Raw genomic sequence first — 24,917 nt, 5'->3', positions numbered from 1 at the left:
TCTGCCAGACTGAAGAAGGACATCATGCCCCTCTCTCCTCATTTCCAGCAAGAGGGCGGTTGGGAGGACTTGGGAAGCCTGGCCCAAACCCGGCCACTTGCCAGGCAGGGTGGCCCTCCATTCCCCGCCTGTGCCCACTGGAGGAGCAGGCTGGACCCAGTGGCCACTGTCCGGAATTGCCCTTGGTGACTAATACTTTAGGAATGAGAGAAAATAAAGCTTAAGAGTTAAACTGGATCGCTGGTTGTGACCGAGTTTATTCTAGGTGCCTCAATTCAGAGGCTAACCAAGCAAATCTGGGATTAGCAGAGGACAGCCCGACCCTTTCTCATGGGCCCTGAACTCTGCAGCCCTGACCTCTGTCCCCAAGCAGGGCCTTCCTTCCTGGCTCTCTGCTATGCAAGGAATTCTGCATGCAGAAAGAAAAAAATTCCCCTGGGTTCACTGCTTTCTGGTTGGATCAAGTGGGAATGGGTAGCACAGAGGGACACGCCTTGCCCAGCAGGGTCAGCCGTGCTCGGGAAAACGGGCCTCAGGAAACAACGTTCTCGACCTTTCCAGCAAAGCTCGGAGGCTGCCTTCTGTGAGTAACCACCTGGAAGAACCGTGCAGCTGGCCTGGCTGCTGGGCTGGCCTCTCACCAGGAGGTAACCTGGATGAGCAGGAAGGTGTCACAGGCTACATTGTGTTACCCGCCCTGATTCCTATGGAGAAGCCCTGACTCCGGTGCCTCAGAAGGTGACCGTATTTGAAGATATGTCTTTAAAGAAGTAATTACGTTAAAATAAGCTCATGCAGGCTCTTCAAAGGCTCTGTCCTTCTCCATCAAGTCTAAACCCTCTGCCCGGATGTTAGGACCTTTTACCATCTGTCCCCGCCCTCCTGTCCCACCGGCTTGCCCGTGGCTCTCCAGCATACACCCCCTGCCAGTGAGGTCGAGCTCATCTTCCCCATGGGGTCTGTCACGCCCATGCTGTCCCCAGGCCACCAATCAGATGGTCCCCATGCCGCAGGTCCTCTCATTCTTCGAGGCACAGCTCACGTGTCACCTCCTTCACCAAAGCCTGCATCAAGGCTATTGGATATAGTGTGTAAGAGAAAGGACTCAGGAGCCAGCCAGTCTGGATTCAAATCCCAGCTTTGCCCTCATCAGCTCTCTCTGGCTTCGGACAAATTTCTTCATCTTTCTGTGCCTCAGATACCGCCACTGTGAAATGGGTTCAGGTCCAAGCTCTGACACAGGTAAGGTACCTAACCTGTGTGAAGCCTAGCTTCCTCAGCCATTACGTATGGCTAATAATAATCCTTCCTTGATGCACTTACTGATTAAAGTGTAAAGCACTTTGCACGGCACCCAAAGCAGGGGAGGTACCCAGCTCATTAGTCCATTCAGCAACTGTTGGCCAGGTGCCCACTAAGTGACAGACACTGTCCCACAGCACAGGGCACAGCCTTAAACAAAGAGGCTCCACCTTATGGAGTTTATTTACCTTTAGAAGGAGAAGACAGATAATGAGACATAATCGGAAAAACAAATGAAAGTCAGATTTCCTCCAAAGCGCAGGAGAAGAGTATGAAGAACAATTGAGCAGGGTGAATGGGAGAGAGAAGGCGAGCCCAGAACGGACACCTCAGTAAATGCAGCCACCTCACCGCTGGTGCTCTGGGTCCGGTAACAACAAAAGTTTGCTGGGGGGTTTTGGAGTCCAAATGGGCGTTTCTGCCCAACATCCCTTGCAGAATAGAATGTCAGAGCTGGAAGAAAGCCAGAGCCTCCGTTTGCTTTATAGATAAAGGACTGAGACACAGAAACATGGACCGACAAACCCAGGGTCACGGCTAACACAGAGACAGAGGGTGGTGCCGACCCGTCTCCTAAGGGGTACCAGTTCATACCCGGTTGCCTCGGGCCGACTCAGGCCCACGTGAAGCTGCTGCCTGGACCCCAAAGGCTTTCCACCCAGGGCTGAATGTCAGCTTGCACTGTTAAGTCGTGGTTATGAGCTGGGGCTTTCTCATCCAGGCACCTTTTTACAGGGAAAAATATATGCATATAGAGAGATTGTCAAGAAGACATTCACAAACCAGTGAGCCCAGTTTAAACAAGTAAGAGTTAAAGGCCATCACTTAACTGGGTCCCGAGAACACCACACCCACAAATGCAAACACCCCCTAGAACCACTTAGGCGGCACTCAGCTGGAAGGCAGTCACCAAAACACCAAGAATTACTTTCCTTTTTTTTCCCCTTAGATTGTCATCGAATCATAAAAACAAAAGTTTGGGTTGTGTATTCTCCTGGAGCCCCTGAGCCCAGCTGGAGGAACCCGCCCAGTGCGTGTGCCTTTGGAGGGCTGTTCATTTTAGGGTAAATCCTTGCGGCGACCAGAACATTTACAAGATCTGTAAATGCGGCTGAAGGGAGTTGCAAATGCTGAGCAATCTGTTTCACTTGGTTTTGCAGCTGCCCTGGGCCAGAAAGATGAGCCCGGGCCCTGAGACCTCGGGGCAACTGTCAGACATAGACACTTCCCTGGACTATTAGGCTGAGCACTTCAACGCCGTGTTCATCCATCCAACAGATGCTAAGTGAGCACCTACCATGTGGATAGGATGAGAAAGCAAGCGCCTGACATCAGGAAGCGCACACTCTAGCACGGAAGAAGGAAACGGGGGGTTATGGGTCGGAGGGTGGGAAGTGAATGGGTATGAGGATGGGCGACGCCTGAGGTCAGGGAGGGAGGGCTTGTGCCTTTACGTAAGGAGTCAGAGAAGGCCTCTGCTGAAGTGACACTGGAGGGTGAAGTGTTTGTCAAGGGAAGAACATTCCAGGCATAGTTCACAGCCAACGCAGAAGCCCTGCGGTGGGACAGCAAGGGACAGCACCGAGTCAGAAGAGCAGGGAGGGCGGCTGGCCTGAGCAAGCCCCTGAGCTTTGTCTCGAGGGGCAGGGGGAGCAACGGAAGATCCTGAGTGAGGAGTGACGTGGTTTGGCTAATGTTTAGAAGGGTCATGGAAGGCCCCCCCGTCCAGGGCACTAACAGTGGAGATGAGGAGAGGGGACCAGGCTCTGGATACGGAACTACTAATGGGTGGAGGGGTCCGGGGTGATGACAAGGTTTCAGCCTGGACAACCTGAGGGTGGAAGTGATGTTAATAGAGATGCAGTTTGTGGGGGGCGTTGGGGGGTGGGGAGGCAGGGTGGTGAAGAGGGAGTGTTCTCGCCAGGTGTTCAAGCTCTTGATACGCAAAGTCAGCCTTGCATAAGAGATGGGTCCCAGCATCCAGCAATTGCACTTCCGGATGTATTCCCCAAAGAACTGGAAGCAGGGACCCGTACGCAGGCCACGTGCACGGCCGTATCATTCACAGTAGCCAAAAGGTGGGGGAAATCCAAATGTCCGTCAAAGGGCCGCACGGACAAACACGTGGCCTACACACACCCCGGAACATTGTTCGGCCTTAAAAAGCAGTAAAGCTCCGATGCGTGCGACACCGTGGACGGACCCTGAAGACATTATGCTGAGTGAAGTCAGTCAGACATCAAAGAGCAAATATAAGGGACTTCTTAAAGTGGTTGGCATCACAGAAACAGAAAATAGGAGTGTGGTCGCCAGGGCCTGCAGGAGGGGCAGGGGAGGTCAGTGTGTAGTGGGGGCAGAGCTCCAGCGTGGGAAGACAGAGACGTTCAGAGAGCGACGGGGCGGCGGCTGCGCGGCAGTGTGAACGCACTTACTGCCGCCCAGCCGCGCACTTCCAAACGGTTACAATGGCGAACTGTATGTTATGTCCAGTTTACAATTTTTAAAAAGTAGATGGGCAAGGGCTCTAAATGGCATCAGAGATTTATAAATGCAAACCCAAATGAGAAATGACCCTAGAGTTTTCCCGTGGGCACCTGTGGGTCCAAGGAATATCTGCATCCATTCCACCGAGCGGCCTGCAGAACTGGGGGAGGGGCAGGGGCAAATCAGAAGCCTATGCCAGGCGGAAAGAACAGTAGGAAAGAGCGTAAAACTGGGATAAAGTGGTCGGAGGAGCAAAGTGAGCAAAGGAGGTGAAAGAACAAGAATGGGGCACCGTGGCCCACAAATGGAAGGAGGCGACCGAGAGAAAGACATCGTGTGGCTGGTGCCCTGAAGCTGACAAAGGGAACCGGCTTAATCCTCACAATGGCCACAGAAGGGAAGTAAGTACTCCAATCATCCTAATTTCACAAATGGGGGAACTAGACTTGCCCAAAGGTGGAGTAGCGGAAGCAGGATTCAAACCCGGGCAGACCAGGTCCAGAGCAGGGCTCCTAACCACCAGTCTACCCTGCTCTCAGTACTCCCCCCAACCCTGCCCCCCGGGGCCATGCAACATCCAACTTGTGACTTTCTGGGTGGCATTTATAGGTTCAACTGGCCAGCATTTCACCCTTCGAAACTGCTCGAGCACTAGGGCACCGTGTGACCAGATCAATGTCTTGGTTCCCAAACCCCGCCACTGTGACCTCCACAGCCTCATCTCAAAGTCCAGCGACCCCACTGACATTCTGCTTATTTACCAAAACGACTCTGGATGGCAATAGCCAGACAGCAGTGTAGCCACAGGAAAGCTGACCCAAGCTCTGGGCTGTTCAAACGTGTTTTTAAAGATTAAGGGAAAGAGCAGACTCCTCGGGAGAAGCCAACTGAAGAGAAAGCTGGAGGCTGATGGCAGGGGCTGCCCGATCCACTCCTGGCCTCCTGGTGAAGTATGTTTACACAAAACTCCAGCTTCAAAGTCCATGACAGCAAGGGACGTGCAAGCTGGTTTCTAGGGCAACGTCCACAATCAGAGAGAAGCCCGTGACGTGGTGTGTAGAGGAGCCTCTGGCCAGGAAAACTGTGATCTCTCTCCTCTGAGCCAAGGCCACGGAGATGGAAAGCCACTGCCAGTTCCTCTAAACTCTGTGGACTTGACCTGAATCTCTGGGCCCGGCGGCTTCACTCCGGCCTCCTCCGGGGCTGGCTCTCCATAAATATTCATTGCATGAATAGATATAATGCAACCAGTGGATAACAAGTCCTTTGAGGAAAGGGGTCAAATTCCAGTCACCTTTAAATCTCAAGACACTTAATAAATGTCGATGGAGTACGTTGTACAAGAAGAAAACTGCTACATGGGGAAGGCAGACACAGTGAGAAGCTAGAATCTGCTCCGCAAAGGGCAAGAGAGGAGGATCCAGTCACCCAGCCACGGGAGGGCTGGGCAGCCAGCCAGACGTTCCTGCCATCATCCATCCATTTTATGTACCAGGCATTCTGTGCGAGGGACCTTCCCAGGCCTCCGCTGAATGTAAAGTCTAGTGGACACCCTGCGCTGTGGGAGCCAAAACCTGGGTGCCCAGGTGCCATGGGAGAGCACAGAGAAGGGGCCCTGAGCCCAGACTTGCAGGCTCAGGGAGGGCCTGGGCTGGGGACTCGAAGGCCCAGAAAAGCAGGGGGCAGAAGGAGTGTGGAAGAGCATTGTGAAGACCAGAGAGGGGGCCAGCGTCGTGCATTTGGACACCTGCTAGCTTGTGGAATGAAAGGCGCACCTGGGAAACTGTGGGTACTGAGATGAAGGCCGGGTCCTGGAGGCCTTGTATGCTAAGCCAAGGATGTGAACTTCCCCCTGGAAAGCCAAGAGAAGCCACTGAAGAATTTTAAACAGGGGAGTAAGATGCTCCGATTTTCACTTTATACTGCTCTCTAGGTAAAGCTCACTCCATCGGTGAAGGGAAGGAGCTAAGACAGGCAGACCAGTTAGGAGGCAATCATAGCAAACAATGAACACGTAAGACGTCAGAGATGTTAAGGAGGTGGCAGACTAGGGGGGTGACCAGATGGTTAGTAGAGCCTGCGAACCAAAAGGTCACTGGTTCAATTCCCAGTCAGGGCACATGCCTGGGTTGCAGGCCAGGTCCCCACTTGGGGGTGGGGAGTGTGCGAGAGGCAACTAATCGACATATCTCTCGCACATCGAGGTTTCTCTCCCTCTTCTTCCTTCTCTTCCCCTCTCTCTAAAAATAAATAAATAAAGTCTTTAAAAAAAAAAAAAAAGTAAAATGAGACGTCACTAAGCCAGGGGAGCAGAGGGTTACCAGGCAGAGAGGGCACAGCACCAAGTGCCCAGACACTGCACCGGGCAGAATAAAGGACAGGCAGGAGCAGGGGGAGGGACACTGGGGCAAGTGGGAGATGAGGAAGAGGCGACCCTTTCAAGCAGTTTGGCTCTACAGGGACAACCCCACAGCAAGAAAGGAGAGGGGTTGAGGGAGGGCTTTTTAAAGGGAGAGGGGCGTGTGCCTATTTACTTGCGGCAAGGAGACACCAGGATAGAGGTGAGGCGCTGGGGAGAGATGGGGCGGCTGCTGATCTTGAGGGAAGGGGATGCATGGAACCCCTGCTGGGACGGTCCCCAGGGCGAATGGGGAAGACGCTGATGAGTTCCTATTTCCCAGGGACAGGGCAGATGCTCTACCCCAGCTGACGTTGCCACGTAGGCTCAGGGAAGATTTCAAAATTTCAAGAGAGGCCACACATTCTGTGAAATCTCCTGATTTTGGAATGTTTGCAACTACCTCAAAAAAAGTTGACTAGTTGGCCAGGCCCAAAAGGCCGCTATGACCCAGACGGAGCCAATGGCCCCCCGGTTAGCTCCCTGTGATCCCGGATCCACACAGCCCACAGTTACTTCTCCCCTCTGGAAGGCCAGAGAAAGCATTTCCGTGACAGGATCCGAAATACTGCTTCTGAAACACTGGAAGACTTTCATCCAAAAGCAGATACTAACCCTTTCACTGGAAGTCTCTGCTCTCAGCCCCACCCCGCACTCCGGGTTTCGCAGGCGCAGTCCTAGGGTCAAGGAATGGTCCTCTGCAGCTCCAGGTACAGAGAAGCCCTTGAGAATCCTTCTGAAGGAGTAAAACGTTCTACTATAGAGACTTCACTTTATACAGACTTAGAAAAGCTGAAAGGAGAGGAGGACTTGAATTTCTCGGCACTGGCGAGGGAGGGACCAGGACCCTGGGGTTTTGAGCCAACTCTTTCCAGAGTGTGACTTCGACAGCCCAGGAAGGCAGGGTCATCTGCGGATGCTCCTTATCTCTGATGGAGGGGATCACTGTTACTACTCAGGTTATCATTCCTCCAGTCCCCACCCCCTCCTCTCACCTGCATTGGGAGCGGAGGCTGAAGTTGCCCGGGCTTGGCTGGCAGCCTCCTTGGGTGTATTCTGGTCTTTCCGTTCCAGTGCTGACGGCTGGGGTGTGTTCTGACAACAAGGACAAGGGTTATTACCAGGTAACCCAACAAACCATCCAATCGGTTAACGTTTCTCAAATGCCCAGTGTCGTATATAAAAAACGGGAGGCCCCACCTGTACCCACCCCACCCCCCAGTATCCCAGCCCAGCCCACTCCACCCTGGCTTGGAAGCTCTACCAGTGGAAGAGATAACAGAGGCTCAAGAAGTGAGCTGCCATAAGCCGGAAGACACCCTTCTGTGAAAGTGAATCTCCAAGGAACCTCGTACAGAGGGACAACGCCACCTCAGGACCATTGGTTCAAGAGAACGAGTCCCAGTCCTCAAGGATTTTGCAGTGGCAGAAGAAAAGAGAGAAGGTTCGATTCAACACTGGGGAGCAAGGGGCTGTCAAGGGACAAACGTGGAGAAAGGAGGGCTGGGCACCCCTGCTCTCCGAGCAGTTCCTCTGCCCAGCACCGAGCTGGATGCCAGGGAGCAGGCGTCCAATGGCTTGAACTTTTCTAGGAGCTCCTGAAGCCTTATGCAGTAGACCTCCGATCCAGGGGTCACCACCCCTCACCGTCTCGGAGTAGGGGGTCCCATCAGGCAGGAAAGCCCACCTGGGCCCAGGACTCCCTGGCCAATGCCTGGGTTCTGTCCAGCCGCCACACGGGACCCCGTTTGCAGAGAGCGTGGCTGCTATCCACAGCTTCGCCTGGCTGTTCTATTCGTGTGTCTGCTCAAGTTGAACATTGTCCCAAGAAGTTTCGATTCCTCAGAAGAAAGTCACTTGGAGGCCGATGAATGGAATGAGTCTGGATCTTCGACTTCAAAGTGTGAATTTTCTTATTCATGCTCCCTTCTTACAGAATGCCTATCTTCCCTGTCCCAAGCCTGCAGTAGGGTGCTGGGGCCGCCGAAATGGTCCTCAGCTATAAGTAGTAGTTCCTTCATTAGCCGTTGCTAAGGGCTGGGGCCATGGGGCCACCTTTGTATCTGTTTGTGGAGATGTGCGTGGTGTCCCAGGCACTCCGGAAATGTCCGTGGCTTGGATAAATGACTGGTAAGGAAAGAAGGCAGGGAGGAAAAGGGAGGGAAACTCTGCCATTTGGGAGCTTATGGGAAGAGAGGAGCCCAGGGAAAGGAGGGCAAACTCATTCTAACCACAGAGACATTAAGACAAACGAGATGTCACTAAGCCAGGGGAGCAGAGGGTTACCAGGAGGGAGAGGGCACAGCACCAAGCGCCCAGACACTGCACTGGGCAGAATAAAGGATTGGCAGGAACAGTGGGTGGGGCACTGGAGTGAGTGGGAGGTGAGGAAGAGGCCAGCAGTCCATTCAAGCACGGAGGGGAGGGGAGAATATACTTTCAAATGAATGATACTTGCATTTCTTTAACAACCAATGACATGAAAACTTCCAAGGCTCTTAAAAAACCCCATACAGATTAATTCCACCCCACTGATTCTTTTAAGTCCACAAATGATCAAAAATTCTAATAGGTTAATCAGGTGTGAATTATTTCACAGAAACAGTCTTGCCTTTTCCAGAAAGGATTTGGTTGAATAATTAAGAACTCAAAAACTCTTCTTCTCTTTCAATTTGTTCAGTTGTCAATTCTGACTGGAAACGCAAATTCTGAGTAACCATCAAAGAAAGGAATGTCTTTTCTTTCAGAAAGCATGTCACCACTTACCATGTGCCAGTTTTCTGGTTTTTTAGAGAGGGGAAGGGAGGGAAGAAGAGAGGGAGAGAAACATCAATGTGTATTTGCCTCTTGTGCACACACACACCCCGCCCCCGCAACCCAGGCATGTGCCCAGAGCAGGAATCAAACCAGCAACCCTTTGGTTCGCAGGCTGGTGCTCAATCCACTGAGCCACACCATCCAGGGCCCATGTGCCAGTTTTAACTTGAATGTTAACTCCTTATAGCAACTCTGAAGGTAGTTGCTACCCTTCCTCCATTTCATACAAGAGAAAGCTAAGGCTCAGAGAGACTAAGGTGCCCAAGAGCCTACAGCTAGGAAGTGGCAGAGCTGGGATTTGAACCCATGCCATCTGGTTCACGAACCCACACCCAAAATGTTCAACCATCCACTCATGTTTTGTAGCATATATCAGAAAATATGAAAGAAAAAATAGTCTAAGCCAAAGTAACCAGAATAAGAAGTTACTCTGAAGAAAGAACGGTTCTTAGCTAAATATACAGACTTCCTCTCAGTGTCCTGTCGGAATAACCTGTGGCCAAAACTAGAGAGCTTTAGAAACAACAGGGTCACATTCCTGAAGCCAGCTACACAGAGATTTCTGTGCCGGCTGGGCTGGATACATTCACTTTAGAAAATGAAACAATCAAATCATCAAGCAAATGGTTTTCTGATACAAATGTGATATCTGACACAGATGTGACATTAATCTGAGACCATTGAAACAAGTCACACTGTTTTAAAATCCTGTGCTCCCTCCGAAAATGTGAACCTTAGCAGGATGCCATGACCAGCTCCAGCCATACTGGACGGTGACTCCAATGAATGATTCGAAGCTAATCGTGTCAGTAACAAAGAGTCAGGCCTAGGGAGAACGTGCAGGGAGAAAAATCCTTCCTTTCACGGCCACGATTTTAGTCTTAGCCTGAATACAGAGGGTTAGAAAAATAGAAGAAAGAACCCTTGACATCAAAGGGGGTGGGGAATAGCCATGAAATTAAAGAGTAAAATTTCAAATGCTCTTAAAGCCTTTCCTTTTAAAAGGCATTTCTCTAAGGAAATACTGTACTAGGTGATTTGTGAACCTGGAAAAGCTTGAGGCCCGTGGTGTAGCTTCTGAAGAAGACGGGCCTGCTATCCTCACAGCCAAGCCAAGGACAAGCCCAGCAACTTCTGTTGATGCCTTCTGAGCTGATCAAAGGAGAGACGGAGGGGAGCAGAGAATGACTCTGGCCCCATCATTTCAGGACACGGCCACTGTGTGGCAGGAAAGGACATGGAGGAAGGGCAGGCTGTGGCAGCAGACAAACTCACTGAGGCCGCTCCAGAGAAGGGGGGGCTAAGAAAGGGGAAGGGAGGCCATTGCCCCGGGTACTCTAAGAGCCCAAGCTCTCTCTCTCTTGTTTTACATCTAAAGGTCACCGTGAACTGTGTGGACAACACTGATACATAACTATTCTTATCCAAAAGGACAGAGGCCCGATTACTCACGCACGGTAAAATAGTTACTAAGTAACAGAACACACAGCAGTTAAATAGTACCAGCTCTATATTGTGAATCACAGTTTCCTGGCCAAGAAGATTGACCTGAAATTGTTGTTCTAACAACGAGATCATGGCATACAGGACCATACACAGGTGCTGTATTAGAGAATGTACACTTGAAACCCATATAATTTTATTAACCTATGTCGCCCCAATAAATTCAGTAAAATTTTTTAAAATAAATAAACAAATAAAAGATAGGAAGAAGGGGCCAGGGGTGGATGCAATAGAGGAAGGGGGTCAAAAGACACAAACTTCCAGTTACGAGGTAAATACGTCCTGGGGACGTAACGTACAGTGTGGGGACTACAGTTACTACTACTGTATGGTATATTTCAAAATTGCTCAGAGAGTAGACCTAAAAAGTTCTCACTGCAAGAAAAAAATGTGAAACTGTGTGGCTGTGGACGTTACCCGGACTTCCCTGTGGTGATCACTTGGTAATATACACACATAACAAATCACGATGTTATACACCTAATGCTAATGTTAAGTGTCAATTATGTCTCAATAAAAAATAAGGGTAAATTTACCCTACAAAGTGACAATTTACTAGTTGTTCTACATGCTTAAAGTCTAAAGTGAAGTTAATAAAAATTGTTCCTGCCCTGGCTGGTGTGGCTCAGTGGAGTGAGTGTCAGCCTGCATACCAAAGGTCGCTGGTTTGATTCCTGGTCAGGGCACGTGCCTGGGTTGCAGGCTGGGTCCCCGGTTAGGGGCGTGTGTGAGGCAACCTATCGACGTGTCTATCACCCTTCTATGTTTCTCTCCCTCTCTTTCTCCCTCCCTTAGGGACTTAAGATTTTACTTAAAAATAAGTAAAATCTTTTTAAAAATATAAAATGGTACCTAATCAGAATATTTAAAAATCAATTTTGAATGTTCTTTCACCTAGCTTTAACCTCCCTTTTTTTCACACTGCTTACTATTCCTTATAGTTTATATGTATTCAGTCAATAAATAAATCAGCAAGCATTCAAAAAAAATAGATCATGTTTTCGCCATCAGATTGGTCAATCAATCAATCAATCAATCAATCAACAAAAGATATCAATGAAAACCAACAAGGGTGTGAAGGAGGAGAGGGTTTCCCACCTGGCAGCGGGATTGTGCTTGGTCACAGCCCTTCCGGAGGGAGATTGGGAATAACTATTAAAATGTTAATTGCGCGTGCACCTTCTCCCAGCCATTCCGCCCCTAGGTACCCAGGTGAAGAACCTGACCACGGGCTCAGAGTGGCGTGTGCGAGGATGCTCGCAGACACTGGGGATGACCTTCTCCAGCACATACTGTTAAAGGGGGAAGGAGTAAATTGCAGAACAACACGGCGCAACCTTATTTCTGGTGTCTAGTGACCTGCAGATGACAGATGTCTGTGCTGATACACAGACGTGTCCAGATGCACGGACCAGAGTCCACAGGGCGCAGGCCAAGGTGAGAGCAAGGGCTAGCGCCAGGGAGGCGTGTGCGCTTGAGTTTACTGGGACAAGGGGAATCCTCTTACTGTTCCAATTTTTTACAAAGATGAATTGCTACGTGGTGTGGATTAAAAATGAAGTCTTTGGAAGTGTTAGTCTTCAAAATGTCTGCTTGCCCAATAAAGTGTTGGCCAGGGTTGGAAGTATTTTGCCGGCTGTGGTTATTTCAACAAGAGGAGGTTTGTTCTACAACTACTTATTGAGTGCCTACTATGGGTCAGGTACTCTTCTAGACTCTAGGGAAGTATTTAAAAAATGTATCCCCCTTTGTGGAGTTTATAGGCCAGTGGAGTTTATGGCATCATCACCTTTCAGGGAGTTCCATGGGCTGATACAACACACCCAGAGGCAGGGACGTGACAGAGATCAGCTGCAGCCCCCTCTTCCAGGCCACAGGGAGAGGAGAAGGTGCAGATGGTTAAGGCTCTAGTGCCAGCTCATAGCACCTGGCTGGCCCCTCACTCTCCTGTCTGCTCCAACCAGCTGCACTAGTGGGGTACCTACAGCTGGGCAGCTCGGAGCCACTCCCCAGGCCCCGAGGCAGAGGGAGTGCAGACCAAGTGTGGAAGGGGTAAGGGTGCGGCCAAGCTGGGCCTGGCTTGGGAGATCCTGGCTCCTCCAGGCTATGTAGGACAGTCCCCTTCTTACAGGGGGCCACTTAGAATGGAGAGGATGAGGGGAAAGTGAGTGAGTGGAAGTGAGAAAGGAAAGGAGCTGAGCAGAAGCTGACAGTGCTCCGCCTTGGCCAAAAGAGGGGAGAATAACCCCCTTCAGGAGCCATCTGGCACCAGGGCACCCGGCTTCCAGCTTTGCTTCCCGTCTGAGCTGAACAGAATAGGAATAGGGTAGGTGAGATGACTCCAGAGAACCCTAACATGAAAAAGTGGAACTGAGACTAAATAAGCTTTCTGTGGTGATCATTTCGCAATACATGCATGCATCAACTCGTTACACTGCACACCTAAAAGTAATACAAGGTTACATGTCCATTAAGTCTCAGTAAGACTGGAAAAACAAAAAGTAGGGCTGAGTAGTGGTTTAACCAAGAGATGAAACATACAACTGAAGGTGAAAAGGTTAAGGGAATCCCAGACCAAAACGCATTTACAAAAGGACAGCAAGGAGAGGGCCTGTGGTAAACACAAAGGAATGACTCACTAACAGTGAAATTGCAGGCATCCTTGACAAGCCAGTAGCGGAGACATTTCAGGCTAGGGCAGCCTTTCCTGAGGCCTTCAAATCTTACAGGCACCAGGCAACCCCACCTGAGCCCGGCCCAGCCTGCTTCCCTTCAATGTCAGTTCACACGGGTGCTGGAAGGCTGAGCTAACCTGACTGGCCTAGAGATGCATGTTCGCTCAGGAAGACTGGCCCTGTTAATGATCAGGCTCAGGTTAGAACCTGTTCCTCCCAAACCTACGTGCAGTGCCTCAGACAGCCAGTGGTGAGACATGCAGGGCGTGGCAGCAGTTCTGCATTACTCCTGTGATTTACAAAATCCACGTGGGCTTTATAATGCTGAGCACAGATGGCTGTCCTGGGAATCGGGCTAAAGACGGACCTCCACCTCATTCTTTTCCACAACGAAGAGAATCAGCTGGGTGATCGCTGACCCACCGCTGCACGTAGTAAATAACCCTTCCATCAGCTGGGAAGTGCTGCCTACCTCGGGAGACTGCTCTCAGTGGGCAAGGAACCAGCATAAGCCGCCTGAGTCACAGCCATGCCAACACATCTACGTTGGGCTGGGAACTACGCTTCACTCCTGACGACCGGATGCGAACATGTTCACATGCCCCGCATCCCATTAGGCCAAGAAATTCCCTACCACTCCCCCAGGAGATTCCCAATCTCAGCGCCTCCGCATCTGCTTTCTGAGAGGACTTTGCTCACACCTGAGAGAGACACGCCTTCACCAAACCCCAGCCTCGCTGCCTGGGAAGGAGGCTTAAAACGCTGAGCGTTGCGGCTGTGAGCGCCCAGTGCTAAACCCGGACCTGCACACGCGATCCTGCGCTCACATGTCAGCAGCGCACAGCCAAGCGCTTCCCAGCGAAACGCAGCCGGGCTTCATGTCCTTCTGCACTGCCGACAGAGCCGCTGCCACCGTGTCTGTCCAGCTCAAAGAGAGCGGCAGGGCGGAGGGGGCACAGTGAGCCGCGACAAAGAAAAGGCCAGCCCACCTCTCTTCAGGCGGAAATCCCAAATCCCCGCATCCTGGGGTTTCTGGTCAAAAACTTCACTAGGAAGGAAGGGAGGGAAGGAGGAGAAGGAGAGAGAACAAATAAAGGTGCTTTTTTTGTTTGTTTTACTCTCTTTATAAAACAAAACCAGGTCAAGGCACTCAGAATCTCATCAGAAAGATGCATTTTTTTTAATTTAATGAAAATCTAAATGACCACCCAAGCTGGGTGGCTCAGTTGGTTGGCACATGGTCCTGCACACCAAAAGGCTCCAGGCTCTATTCCTGGTCAAGGTACACACCTAGGTTGCAGGTTCCATCCCCGGTCAGGGAGCATACAGGAGGCAACCAATCAATATTTCTCTCTCACATCAACATCTGTCTCTCTCTCCCTCTCTCTCTCTCAAAAAAAAAATCAATAAATACATCCTCCGGTGAGGATTAAAAATATTAAAATTGTCAACTGGGAACAACATAATCAAAAGTCACACAGACTTAGCAATGAGTGACATTTCAGCTGTCAGTGACCGGTTTGGGACCAAACGGACCAGATTTGGGGAACCCCCTCCTTCTCCACGCCACAGCTTTCTTTCCCTCCCCCTTCCTTAACTTCAATTCTTGGCCATCAAGTCTCCGCTGCAGTTCTGGCAGGACCATCTGGAACCCACCCCTGACCTGCCTTGGTCTCCTGCCAAACCCACTCAGCACTCCTCTGCAGCCCCCCCCTTTCCTGGACCTCAGTTCCTCACCTCCTGCGTCTGCAAGCTTTTGCCTGCACCTCCTTTGTGCCCCGACAGGGCAGTCCCGCATGCTGGAGAGGTGCCGGTGCTGAGGGGCATGCTGACAAGCTGCACACTTTCCCATCCTCTCCTGCAGTTAAAGCAGGCTCATCAACAGCTCTAGGAGAGCAGCTGGTTTGCAAAACCTTGACAAGAACTTATTAGGGAACCCATTCTGGTGTGTGTTTGTTTTGTTTACTTTGGGGAGGTTGCTTTTGCTTGTTTTTATTGGCTTTTACCCAAAGTATACGCTAATGCCTTGGAGAACCAGGGCAATACATAGCAATGGACAGAAGAAAGATTGGAGCACGTGTTGCTAAGGGGAAGTGTATAAAGTGGTAAGACGGTGCCCTGGCTGATGTGGATCAGTGGATTGAGTGCCAGCCTGAGAACCGGAAGGTCAGTGGTTTGATTCCCAGTCAGGGCACATACCTGGGTTGCGGGCCAGATCCCCAGAAGGGGGCATGCAAGAGGCAACTGATCTATATATCTCTTACACATCAATGTTTCTCTCCCCCCTTCCCCTCTCTCTAAAAATAAACAAATAAAATCTTTTTTAAAAGATGATGATGGGAGGGCATCCCGAGTTTCTGCCACTGGCACCATGCTGGGCCGTGGCGGTGAACAAGCAGCCCGTGTCTCTCCCTACCATCCTCCCTCATGGACCTGAGCGTCTGATGAGGGGAAGCAGACAGACAATGGGAATAGTGCTGAGAACAGGAAAAGGAGGAGCAACGTGAGCCCGCAGACAGTTTTATGGGGTGGGGGTGGTCAGGGAAGAAGACTTCCAGAAGAAAATGCTCCCTAGGGTGAAACCCAGAGGATGAGGAAGAAAAGTCTGCTTGAAAGCCAAGAGGCTGGAGAGCACGGACTACGAAGAGCTGAGCGGGACAGGGCAGGCCAGCTCGATCTGAGTGTAGGGGTTGATGACGGCCTGAATCCAAAGCAGAAGGGCCCTCAGAAGACCGGGGTGAGCACCCGCCAGGGGCTTGCTCAGAGGCCCGTCCAAGACCTTTTCTTCTCTGGGCGGACCTACCTGCCGCCAGGCTGTCTCCATAAAGCATTCCCAGCCCGCATTTCACTGTCTCGCATAGTGAGAGTTAACCCAATGCCCAGGAATACAAAACAACAGAGTCCAATCCATGTCTGAGTAGAGTGAGCAGGAGACACGCCCCACTCCCCGTGTTTTTTCCTGTACTTCTTTCTGCCGCCAGAGAGGCCCTACCAAAGGTTCTCCATGGTTATATAACAAGAACATGGCAAGCAAACCGGGCAAACACAGAGGATTCAAGCGTTTCCCCTTCAGAAATCGTAGAACGCTGAAAATGAGTGTCGGCAGAACATACCACAAGGTTTTTTACTCGGCTTGCTGGCGAGGTCTGGAATCACCACCCAGTGACAAGAACCCTATTAAGCCAAGGTGTTTATTTCCTTTTGATAAACAGTAATATGTAATTTCCCAGTTTTAGGAACAACCATTACTTCAAACAAAGAGCAGTTACCAAAAACAGTACTTAGAGGGAGTGGTTTTCCTCCATATGAGGACGGCAGCTCTGTTAAAAAATAATAATAATAATTTTTTAAGAAAGCCCTTGGCTTAAAGCATTCATTTGTTTCTTGGTTATGATTCAAGAGACAAGCAATCTCTGGACAAACCGGGTGTTCAAACAGAGCGCGAGCAAGGCCCCCTGGACCACCAGCTCCAGTCCTGGTGTGTGGGGCCTGAGTGCCACACCTGACACGCCCCCCACCCACAGCTAAATTCCTAGAGCTTATTTTCTAGGAATTTAGACAATCCACACCGGCTGCCTCCACGCTCTCACTTGACCTCCCTAATCTGCCTGAAGGACCCACTTGAAATTCAAGTTGTGAGCCGGACTTGCACTCTCACAAGTAGAAAAACGCCCCCTCTTTATTCTCTGCTGCCAGCTCACATTCCAGCCCTCCCCACAGCCTCACCGCTGGACACGGGGGACAGGGGCCTGTGCCCTGCAGGACCCAGCGTGCCCAGGTAAAACACAAAACCCACCCCGCAGGGCACGGGCTGGAAAAGCCTTCTGCCCCATCTGGGCCTGAAGACGGGCAGCGCTCCATGCCCCTCTACAGCCCAAGCCCAGGAAGCTGCAGCTCGGTATCCAGGACTGTGTCAGGAACCTGGAGAGCAAAGCTAGGCGGGCATCTACCCATGCTGTTTGGGGCACTTTACTAAAAGGCTCTCCTGTCCCAAAATACCCAGAGCTGGCTGCCCAGGGGCCTGAAATAACCACCATGAAGGCCCCAAAGCCCCGCTTTTGAATGTAAATAACCCATAGTGTTAACACAGTAGGCGCCGGCACGCTCCAGCATAGCAGTACAAAGCTGTACTCAGAGTACAAAGCTGTCGATTGAGGGAAAAGTCTGGACTAGGAGAAAAAGCATGTGTCCCTACACAGCTAGGGGCTTAGGGACCCACCAGGGTAAGGGGGCTAACTCCCGCGTCCACACCCTGGCCTCGAGCACCCTCACGAGGGCCTCGCACCGTCCTCCTTCCCGCTTTTCTAGCCTCTGGGCAGCGCATCCAGCCTCACCCGGCCGCCGCAGGACAAGAGGTTAGCGGCAGTACAGAGGTGGATAAAAAAAATCTGCCTGGCAACGGGTCATGGGACCCGAATGCGGCCTAGGGATTGGCAGTTGGGCCAAGCGGAGCGTGGCGTAAGCTGCTCCCTGGGGATTGCCCCAGCCCCCTCTCGCTTCCCTTCCTCCCCCTCCCTCCCACTGCTCTGGGACCACCAAGTGTTTTGGGGAGGCTCCTTTACTGCTTGGATCACAGCAGTGCCTTTACTGCCGGGGACTTAAGGGTGTCATCTGGCTTCTGGCTGGAGCGGGGACGTTGACGTTGCAAGCGCGCTACTTTATTTAGGTTGTAAATTCATTTGGGGCGCCCGAAGGGACTTACACGGATGGGGAGCGGCGCTAAAGTCCCCCCAGTGCCACTTGGCGCTGTCTCTACTCCCTGCGGGTCCTCTCTTTCCTTCCCTCTCCACGCCCTTTCACGTTCGCAGCCACTCCTTCCAAACCTTTCCTCTCCTGTTCCTGGGACTTTGCTCCTCCCCTGTTTCCTCCCCCGCCCCCACCCCCACCCCACCCCAGCTCCCTAGCCACGCCGCATCTGCCTCTGCCCCATCCTGGGCTCGCTTTTCTGTTCTCTCCATTGATTTTTATTTGCTTCCTTCTTCCTTCGCGCCCCAGAATGAAGAGCCAGTGGTCCAAGCTGGTGGAGGGTCCAGTCCCCTCTTCGGCCGGGCGCGGTTGGTGGTGGAGTGTGAGTGGGTGGGTGGGTGAGAGAGTAGAGCTGCTCCGTCCACCCCAGAGCCGGGCAGTCCCCCTCCTATTCACATCGCTGATCGTTTGCAGGTTCTAAAGCCGGGCTCCAATTGGCCTCAGCCCTGGGGCCAAGCAGGGCCGGCAGGCGGAGGGAAAAGAAGGGAGAGTCTGTCCACAGTTTGGAACAACTCGGTTCTGCGCAAAATTCCTCTTTGGAGCCACTCTCGTATTCCCAAGCCCTCCCGCAGAAAGGGGGCTCAGCCCCACAGGGCCCCAGCTGGCCAGAGGGATGGGCGCAGGCCTGGCCTGCTCTCCCACAGCTGCAGACGGAAGCCACAGGCTGGGGCCGGCCCCGGAGGGGGGGGGGCTTCAAAGCTGCGAGGACAGCAGTCAGGGACAGTGGGTGGGGCTAATTACAATGGAGATGCTTTAATTGACGTTTCTCCCTTATCATCATCCTGGATTAACCTGGAAGTGAAGAGAGGGGAAAGACCAGGGTGACACCTGGCCAGAGGGGCTGGCAGCAACTGAGGAAGCTGAACTTGGCCCAAGGGTTCATTTCACTTTGCTGGGCCTGAAGCCCACCCCCTACTCCCCAAATGGGCAAATTCGTAAGAGCCTTTCCTTTTCAGTCGGGACTGGACCGGAAACCAGCCAAGCTGCCGGGAGTCTCAAGTTACATTCTAAGTTGTCTGTTCCTTTGCTCCCCCAGCCCCGCCTTCCCGAGCCTCCCCACCCACCTCACTTCCACACTTGACTCCTGCTGTTCCCTCTGCCTGGAATGCCCTCCCCACACTCCTCTCCAAACCTTGAAACAGTTGTAAACTATTACTAACAGTCTTCCCAGAATGCTGTTATTTAAAAGCAGAGGCTTCTCAGGCAGGCCAGGCCCACTTTGAATCCTGGCTCTGCGGTTGACTAGCTGTGTGATCCAGAGCATATCTCTTAACTTCTCTGCGCCTCAGTTTCTTTGCCTGTAAGTGAGAAAAATAATACCCACCTCGTGGGGTGTTGAAGAAATTAATAAATATAAAGCATGTACAACACATATATAATGCCTAACACAAAGTAAGTTTTTGATAGTAATAGCTAACACTGACAGTATTTATTAATGCGGAGCACATTGTTTGTGTTAACTGACATCGTCCTCACTGCGCAGCTATGAGAGAGGCACCAAATCATCCCTATTTTATAGACGAGGAAACTGAGGCACAGAGCGATTCGATAACTTGCCCAAGATCACACAGCTAGGAAGCGGCAGAACTGATAGCTATTATTACTACTACTATTATTATTATTATTTCCCTACTAGATCATAGGCTCATTGAGAAAAGAGGCTTTGCAAATTAATAACTACTTCTGGGATGTTGTTAAAAGGTTAAGGCCCTACAAATTTCAAAAGACATCTTCCATTTCCTAAAATCTCAGAAAAAAGTTCCCAACTTCCTTGGGAAACAACAATGGCATCATGGGAAAGAAAAAAACCAAACAAAAAATTTTTTTTTCTTAATCAGACCACTTGGCTTGACCTAGGCAGAGTCCTCTTTTCCCAGCTCTGTGAGTTGAGACCAATCACTTCGCTTCTCCCAACCTCACCTTTCTGGACACTTCTTGCCAGGGCTGAGCGGAGAACCCCGCCTGAGATCTCAGGTGATAAAGCACTGTGCGCACTAGAATGCCCTGTCCAAAGAGAAGGTCTTTTCATTCTTAACCCTTTCCCATCCTTGGCCCCACTACCGGGAAGTCTTTCCATTAAGGCCAGGCCTCAAGCCTGTGGTGGAAAATAACAGAGGTTTTTGAAGGGAACTAAAACCACCCTCCTCAGCAGAATGTTCCCCGCGCATTTGCTGTGGCCCTTGGCAGCCTCTGCTGGGCACGCCCAGCCTTCGGAAGCGCTTGTGCCTGCCGGAACGACGCCACAGGGCCATCGGAGGCTGGTAAACAGCACATGGCATTCTCGGCCTATGGCAGGCATTCATGCCCCGAATTCTTTGTCCTCGTGAGGAGAGACAGAGGGCTACTCTGTGTTGCAAAGCCCCAAAGCCAGAACGCTGCTTTCCAAACCCTGAGCGGGCGAGCATGCCAAGGCTGAGAGGCGCGCAGGCCGCGGCCGTTTCAAGTGTGCTTGCGAAATGCGTTTGCCCAAACTTGGACTTCTTTCTTGAAAACTTGGGTTTACTTGCTAATTCCAGAGGGAAACCGTGGCACTGTTTCAAGGGAGAAACTTGGCAATCTCCTTAATCAAGGGACCGAGGTCATGTGGGTCCTGAGAAGGGTCCCCACACCACTTCGGTGGCATTCCTGCTCCCCCAAAAGCATCACCGGAATCTAACCATGAGGAAACATCAGAGAAACCCTGACTGAGGGACATTTTCAAATCAACTGGCCCCGTACACTTAAAAAATCTCAATGTCCCAAATGGCAACAAAAAGCTGAGGAGCTGTCCCAACTAAAGAAACTAAAGAGACTGCAACAACCGAGTGGCATGTGGGGTCATGGACGTGGGTTGAACCCTAAATAGGAAAAAAGACATTGCTATACCGAAATTATTGAGCACTTAGTGAAATTTAAATATGGACTCTGTCAGATAATAATATCTCAATGTTAAGTTTCCTGAATTTGAAGATTGTATTCTGGTGATATAAGAGAACGCCCATACATGCTAAAGTATTTAGGAGTAAAGGGTCACAGTGTCTGCAATTTATTCTCCAATGATTCAGCAAAAATAATGATAATTATAACACACACACACACACACACATACACATACACACAGGGTCCAGCACCAAAAATGCCCCTTTTTTATCACAAAATCATAAGCACGTAATTCTGTAACATAACAATATCACACTCAAACACACCATAGGACATTTTAGGTGAAATGTTCAAATTAAAACTATAAATTATTAGACCCATATTATTACCCTACCAACCATACTCCAGTAGGTGTTACTTCTGCCAGACCCTGTATACAAAGAGATGCAACTTCTTTGTTGGTTCGAATTCAAAATACATACACTTAAAAAGAAAAAAAAAGGAACATCAGTGACATGCTCAGCTGCATGTCCTGGGTACTACTCATGTCACAGCTGGCATTCGACCCCAGAGAGCAAAGGTGAGACTTCGAAGGTGTGAGACACACACACATGGCGCTTTGCAGAGCCCTGCTGGGGGCTGTGCTTGTGCTTTGGGCCACGGGAGACCCAGCAGGTCTCAGTAATGCTGCCATTGCTCCAACCATCTGATCCAACTTCCCAGCCGCACAGGAAAATTGGTTGCACATTCTAATCACCTCTTGCTTTTGACGCACAGCAGCCCCATCCACCTAATGAACCAGCCTGGATCACAGACTGGAGAAACCGTCCAGGGCCTTAGAGAACGCGTGGCTGGTCCTTGTGACAAACAAGGAAGCTGCGGCGGAGAGGGATCTTAATTTGTCCAAGGCCACCTCCAGTCCCACTGACTCCCAGGCCGGTGTGATATTCGGGGTTCTGTCCTGGGAAACATCTTCCAGGCCTTTTGGCTTTTTGCAAAAATCAAGAGAGGAAGACTTTTGTTTCCCCAAGAAAGCGAATTTTTTAATGTACGGGAGACATTGAGAGCAGTTCCAAGAAAAAGAGAACAAAAATATTCGTAACAAGCCCTGGCTGGTGCAGCTCAGTGGATTGAGCACCAGCCTGCAAACCGAAGGGCTGCTGTTCGATTCCAGTCAGGGCACACGCCTGGGTTGCAGGCCAGGTCCCCGGCGCGGGGGGTGCACAGGAGGCAACCACACATTGATGCTTCCCTTTCTTTCTCTAACCTTTCTAAAAATAAATAAATGAAATCTTTAAAAAATATATCCGTAACAGTCGAGGAAAGGTCCGAATATTTCTTCCTGCCTCACAAGGGCAGCTACAGTTCCTGCTGGTGGAGGTCCCTCCTCTACCTCAGCTCATACCGGGTTCCGGAACACCGTTTCTTCCTGGGACTCCATCAGGCCCCAGGGCAGGACCAGCTGCCCGCTGGCCCTGGGGGCTCTCCACCCTTGCTGGCTCCTCTGCCCCTGCCCACCCTCCGCAAACAGTCCCTTATTAAAAACCCTGTGGCTGAACCGCCTTCAAGTGGAATTCTGTTTCCTGTAAGGACCCTGACAGACTCAGAAATGAGTTTGAGTTGATGAAAAACACTCACTACTATTTGTGAGCATGTGGTACATTTCAAATTAATTCGATTTCCCAAATGTCCCTCTACCACGCCACCTTCCATACAGTCACACTGCCTAAAGCAAGGTGCAGTGTCAGGCTGCAGTCCCTGCTAAGGTTCCGTGCTGGAAACTTCCTTCCCCGTCTCCTGATGCTCCTCCCACAGGAACTGGGACCCCAGAGTTTAAACCTCATGAGTCTGGACCCTGCAGGGTTTGGGGGACCAACCTGGACCATCCCCAGCAGGGACTGAGAGAGCACAAGGTGGGTGGTGATGAAGGTGTCGGGTAGGAACAGAAAGAGAGGGGAACTGAAAGTGGGCAGGCAGGACAGTCGGAGAGAGCCGGCTGGGATGGGCCCTCCGCGGGCCTCTCCAGGCCCTGGCACTCCTCCGTGGTACCCCTATGCTAACGGTCACTGCAGGAGGGGGGCTCCTGTTCCATGGCCATTGCCTCCAGCCTGGGCATGATGGAGGAAGAGGGCAGCTAAAAAGCTTCCCCCATTTGAATGGCCAGTTGCCATCTTCCTTTCCCATCTTACTCAGCAGCCCCGGACTGTCCAGGCCAGGGAGATCGCATCTGGAGAGGCAGGGAACTATCACCATCCTTACCATCCCTGGCAGATGTATCTAAGTATCGTTTGCTCATGTACATTTCTAGGGTTCAAAGCATTCCAGCCCTGAGTGGTGTGGCTCAGTGGGTTGGGCGCCGTCCTGCAAAGGGAAAGGTCACTGGTTCAATTCCCAGTCAGGGCACAGGCCTGGGTGGCGGGCCAGGTGCCTGGTGAGGGCTTTCGAGAGGCAATTGATCAATATTTCTCTCACACATTGATATTTCTCTCCCTCTCTTTCTTTGTCTTCCCCTCTCTCTAAAAACAAACAAATAAAAAGCATTCCAGTTTCCTATGTCCACCATATCGTTTGGCATGTGGAGATCAGCCAAGGAGGATTCTGAAGCAAGGGGGGGCTCAAAATGAATGAACACTGAGGGCCATTACTAACCAAGCCTGTATCACCCCTTCTTCATCCTTAACACACACACACACTTGATAATTATTGGACCCCCTGGGTAGTTCTGCCAAAGGCATCTTTCCAAGCATTCCAGGAGATGTCCCCCAGCTGTGTACACTAGTGCAGGCCGCTGTCACCCACTCATCCCATCCTCCAGACACCAGGGCCACGCACCACAGGAAGCACACACACTATCCCACCCCACGTACCTGTCAGCTTCAGAACTGAGCAAGGGCCAGGAACTGGGCTCGAGCTGCGACTCCGTGAAAGCACCCTCCAAGGAGCACAGACCCCACTGGGACAGAAGGCAGGTGCACGGGGGCCTGTGGGCCGGTCGGTGTGTGCGCATTCTCACTCCCGGACTCCACACCCACCCTCGAGCCCTCTGTAAAGTAACATGTGGCTGTGCCGTGAACGCTATACCCATAAACGTGGTGTCCCTGCACAGCAGACGCCCAAACGCCCGAGGGGACTCTGACCCTGTGGACACTACCCCCAATTTTAGGGACAGGGAAACCAAGGCTCAAGGAGGGTTCAGTATCTGGCCCAATTCACAAGTGCAGCTGTAAGTCAGTCATCTTAAGAAAGTGGTAATGGGACCACACGCCTCCCTTGTTACCTCTTTCCCAAACCAACAGCCCCCACACCCCCAGGGACAGAGGCTGTGCTGGCTGAGGGGGGGATGAATGGACGGAGCTGGCAAATACCCATCTGAAATCTGAGCAAGCGCAGATCGAATTCACGCTGGGCAGGTCCCACTGCTATTGCAGAAAGCCCTGAGAAGCTGTACGCAGAGGGCGGGAGGGGGCGGCAGCAGCTCTGGGAAGGCGGGGGCGAAGAGTTTAGTCTCTTTGCTTTGGTGTAAGAAGACACGACCCTCTGCCCAGCAATGTCCAACCTGAAGAGCCGCTTTCTACAAGGCTCCCCCACCGTGTATTGTCTACAGAGCTGGAAATCCAAAGGGGACTAAGCTCAGAAGTGGCCTGCCATAAAGTTCAGCCCTGACGTGGACTCGAAGGAACCACAAAGATGTCTCCTACAAGATCAGCACCCTTACTTATTTCAAAAAGCAAACTGAGGCCCAGACAGGGCAGGTGACTTGAGACCACCTAGCAAAGCCGCGGCCAAGCCAGGATCAGACGGCCGGCCGAGAGCTCACAGCCAGATCCTTTCGACCACTCCAACAGGCCTTTTGTAAAATTCCCATCTGCATCGTTTTACCAATTTAGAACCATTTCTAAATCGTGTCCTCAGATCTGAGGTGGCAGAGGTGATGAGTGGGTCCTAGGGCTTGGAGTGCCAGCACAAAGCCTCTCAGTGGCACAGCCAGCCTTACCAGGAAGATCCGGAAGCCCGGAATTCCTCCCCTTACTCAGCAACGAAACCAGCAATGCCCCTGGGTGGACCCGGTGTGAGCTCTCAGGGCTGGTGTGCAGCCTCCTCCGGCTTCTTCCCCTCAACACATAATGCCAAGG

At 51.4% G+C, this 24,917-nt stretch overlaps 1 protein-coding gene across 2 annotated transcripts in view; it reads right to left on the bottom strand.

Moving 5' to 3' along the window:
• AHNAK (AHNAK nucleoprotein) overlaps positions 1–24,917 on the bottom strand; it is an 80,532-nt gene that overhangs the window by 26,776 nt on the left and 28,839 nt on the right. For both annotated transcript variants that reach the window (XM_045183352.2, XM_024574286.3), the window contains exon 5: positions 7,180–7,279. In XM_045183352.2, coding sequence (XP_045039287.2) covers positions 7,180–7,279 — 100 coding nt within the window. The remainder of the gene's footprint in view (positions 1–7,179; positions 7,280–24,917) is intronic.

Source organism: Desmodus rotundus, chromosome 5 (assembly GCF_022682495.2).
Source record: "Desmodus rotundus isolate HL8 chromosome 5, HLdesRot8A.1, whole genome shotgun sequence".
NCBI lineage: Eukaryota > Metazoa > Chordata > Mammalia > Chiroptera > Phyllostomidae > Desmodus > Desmodus rotundus.
This window is presented reverse-complemented; position numbering and strand designations above follow the sequence as displayed.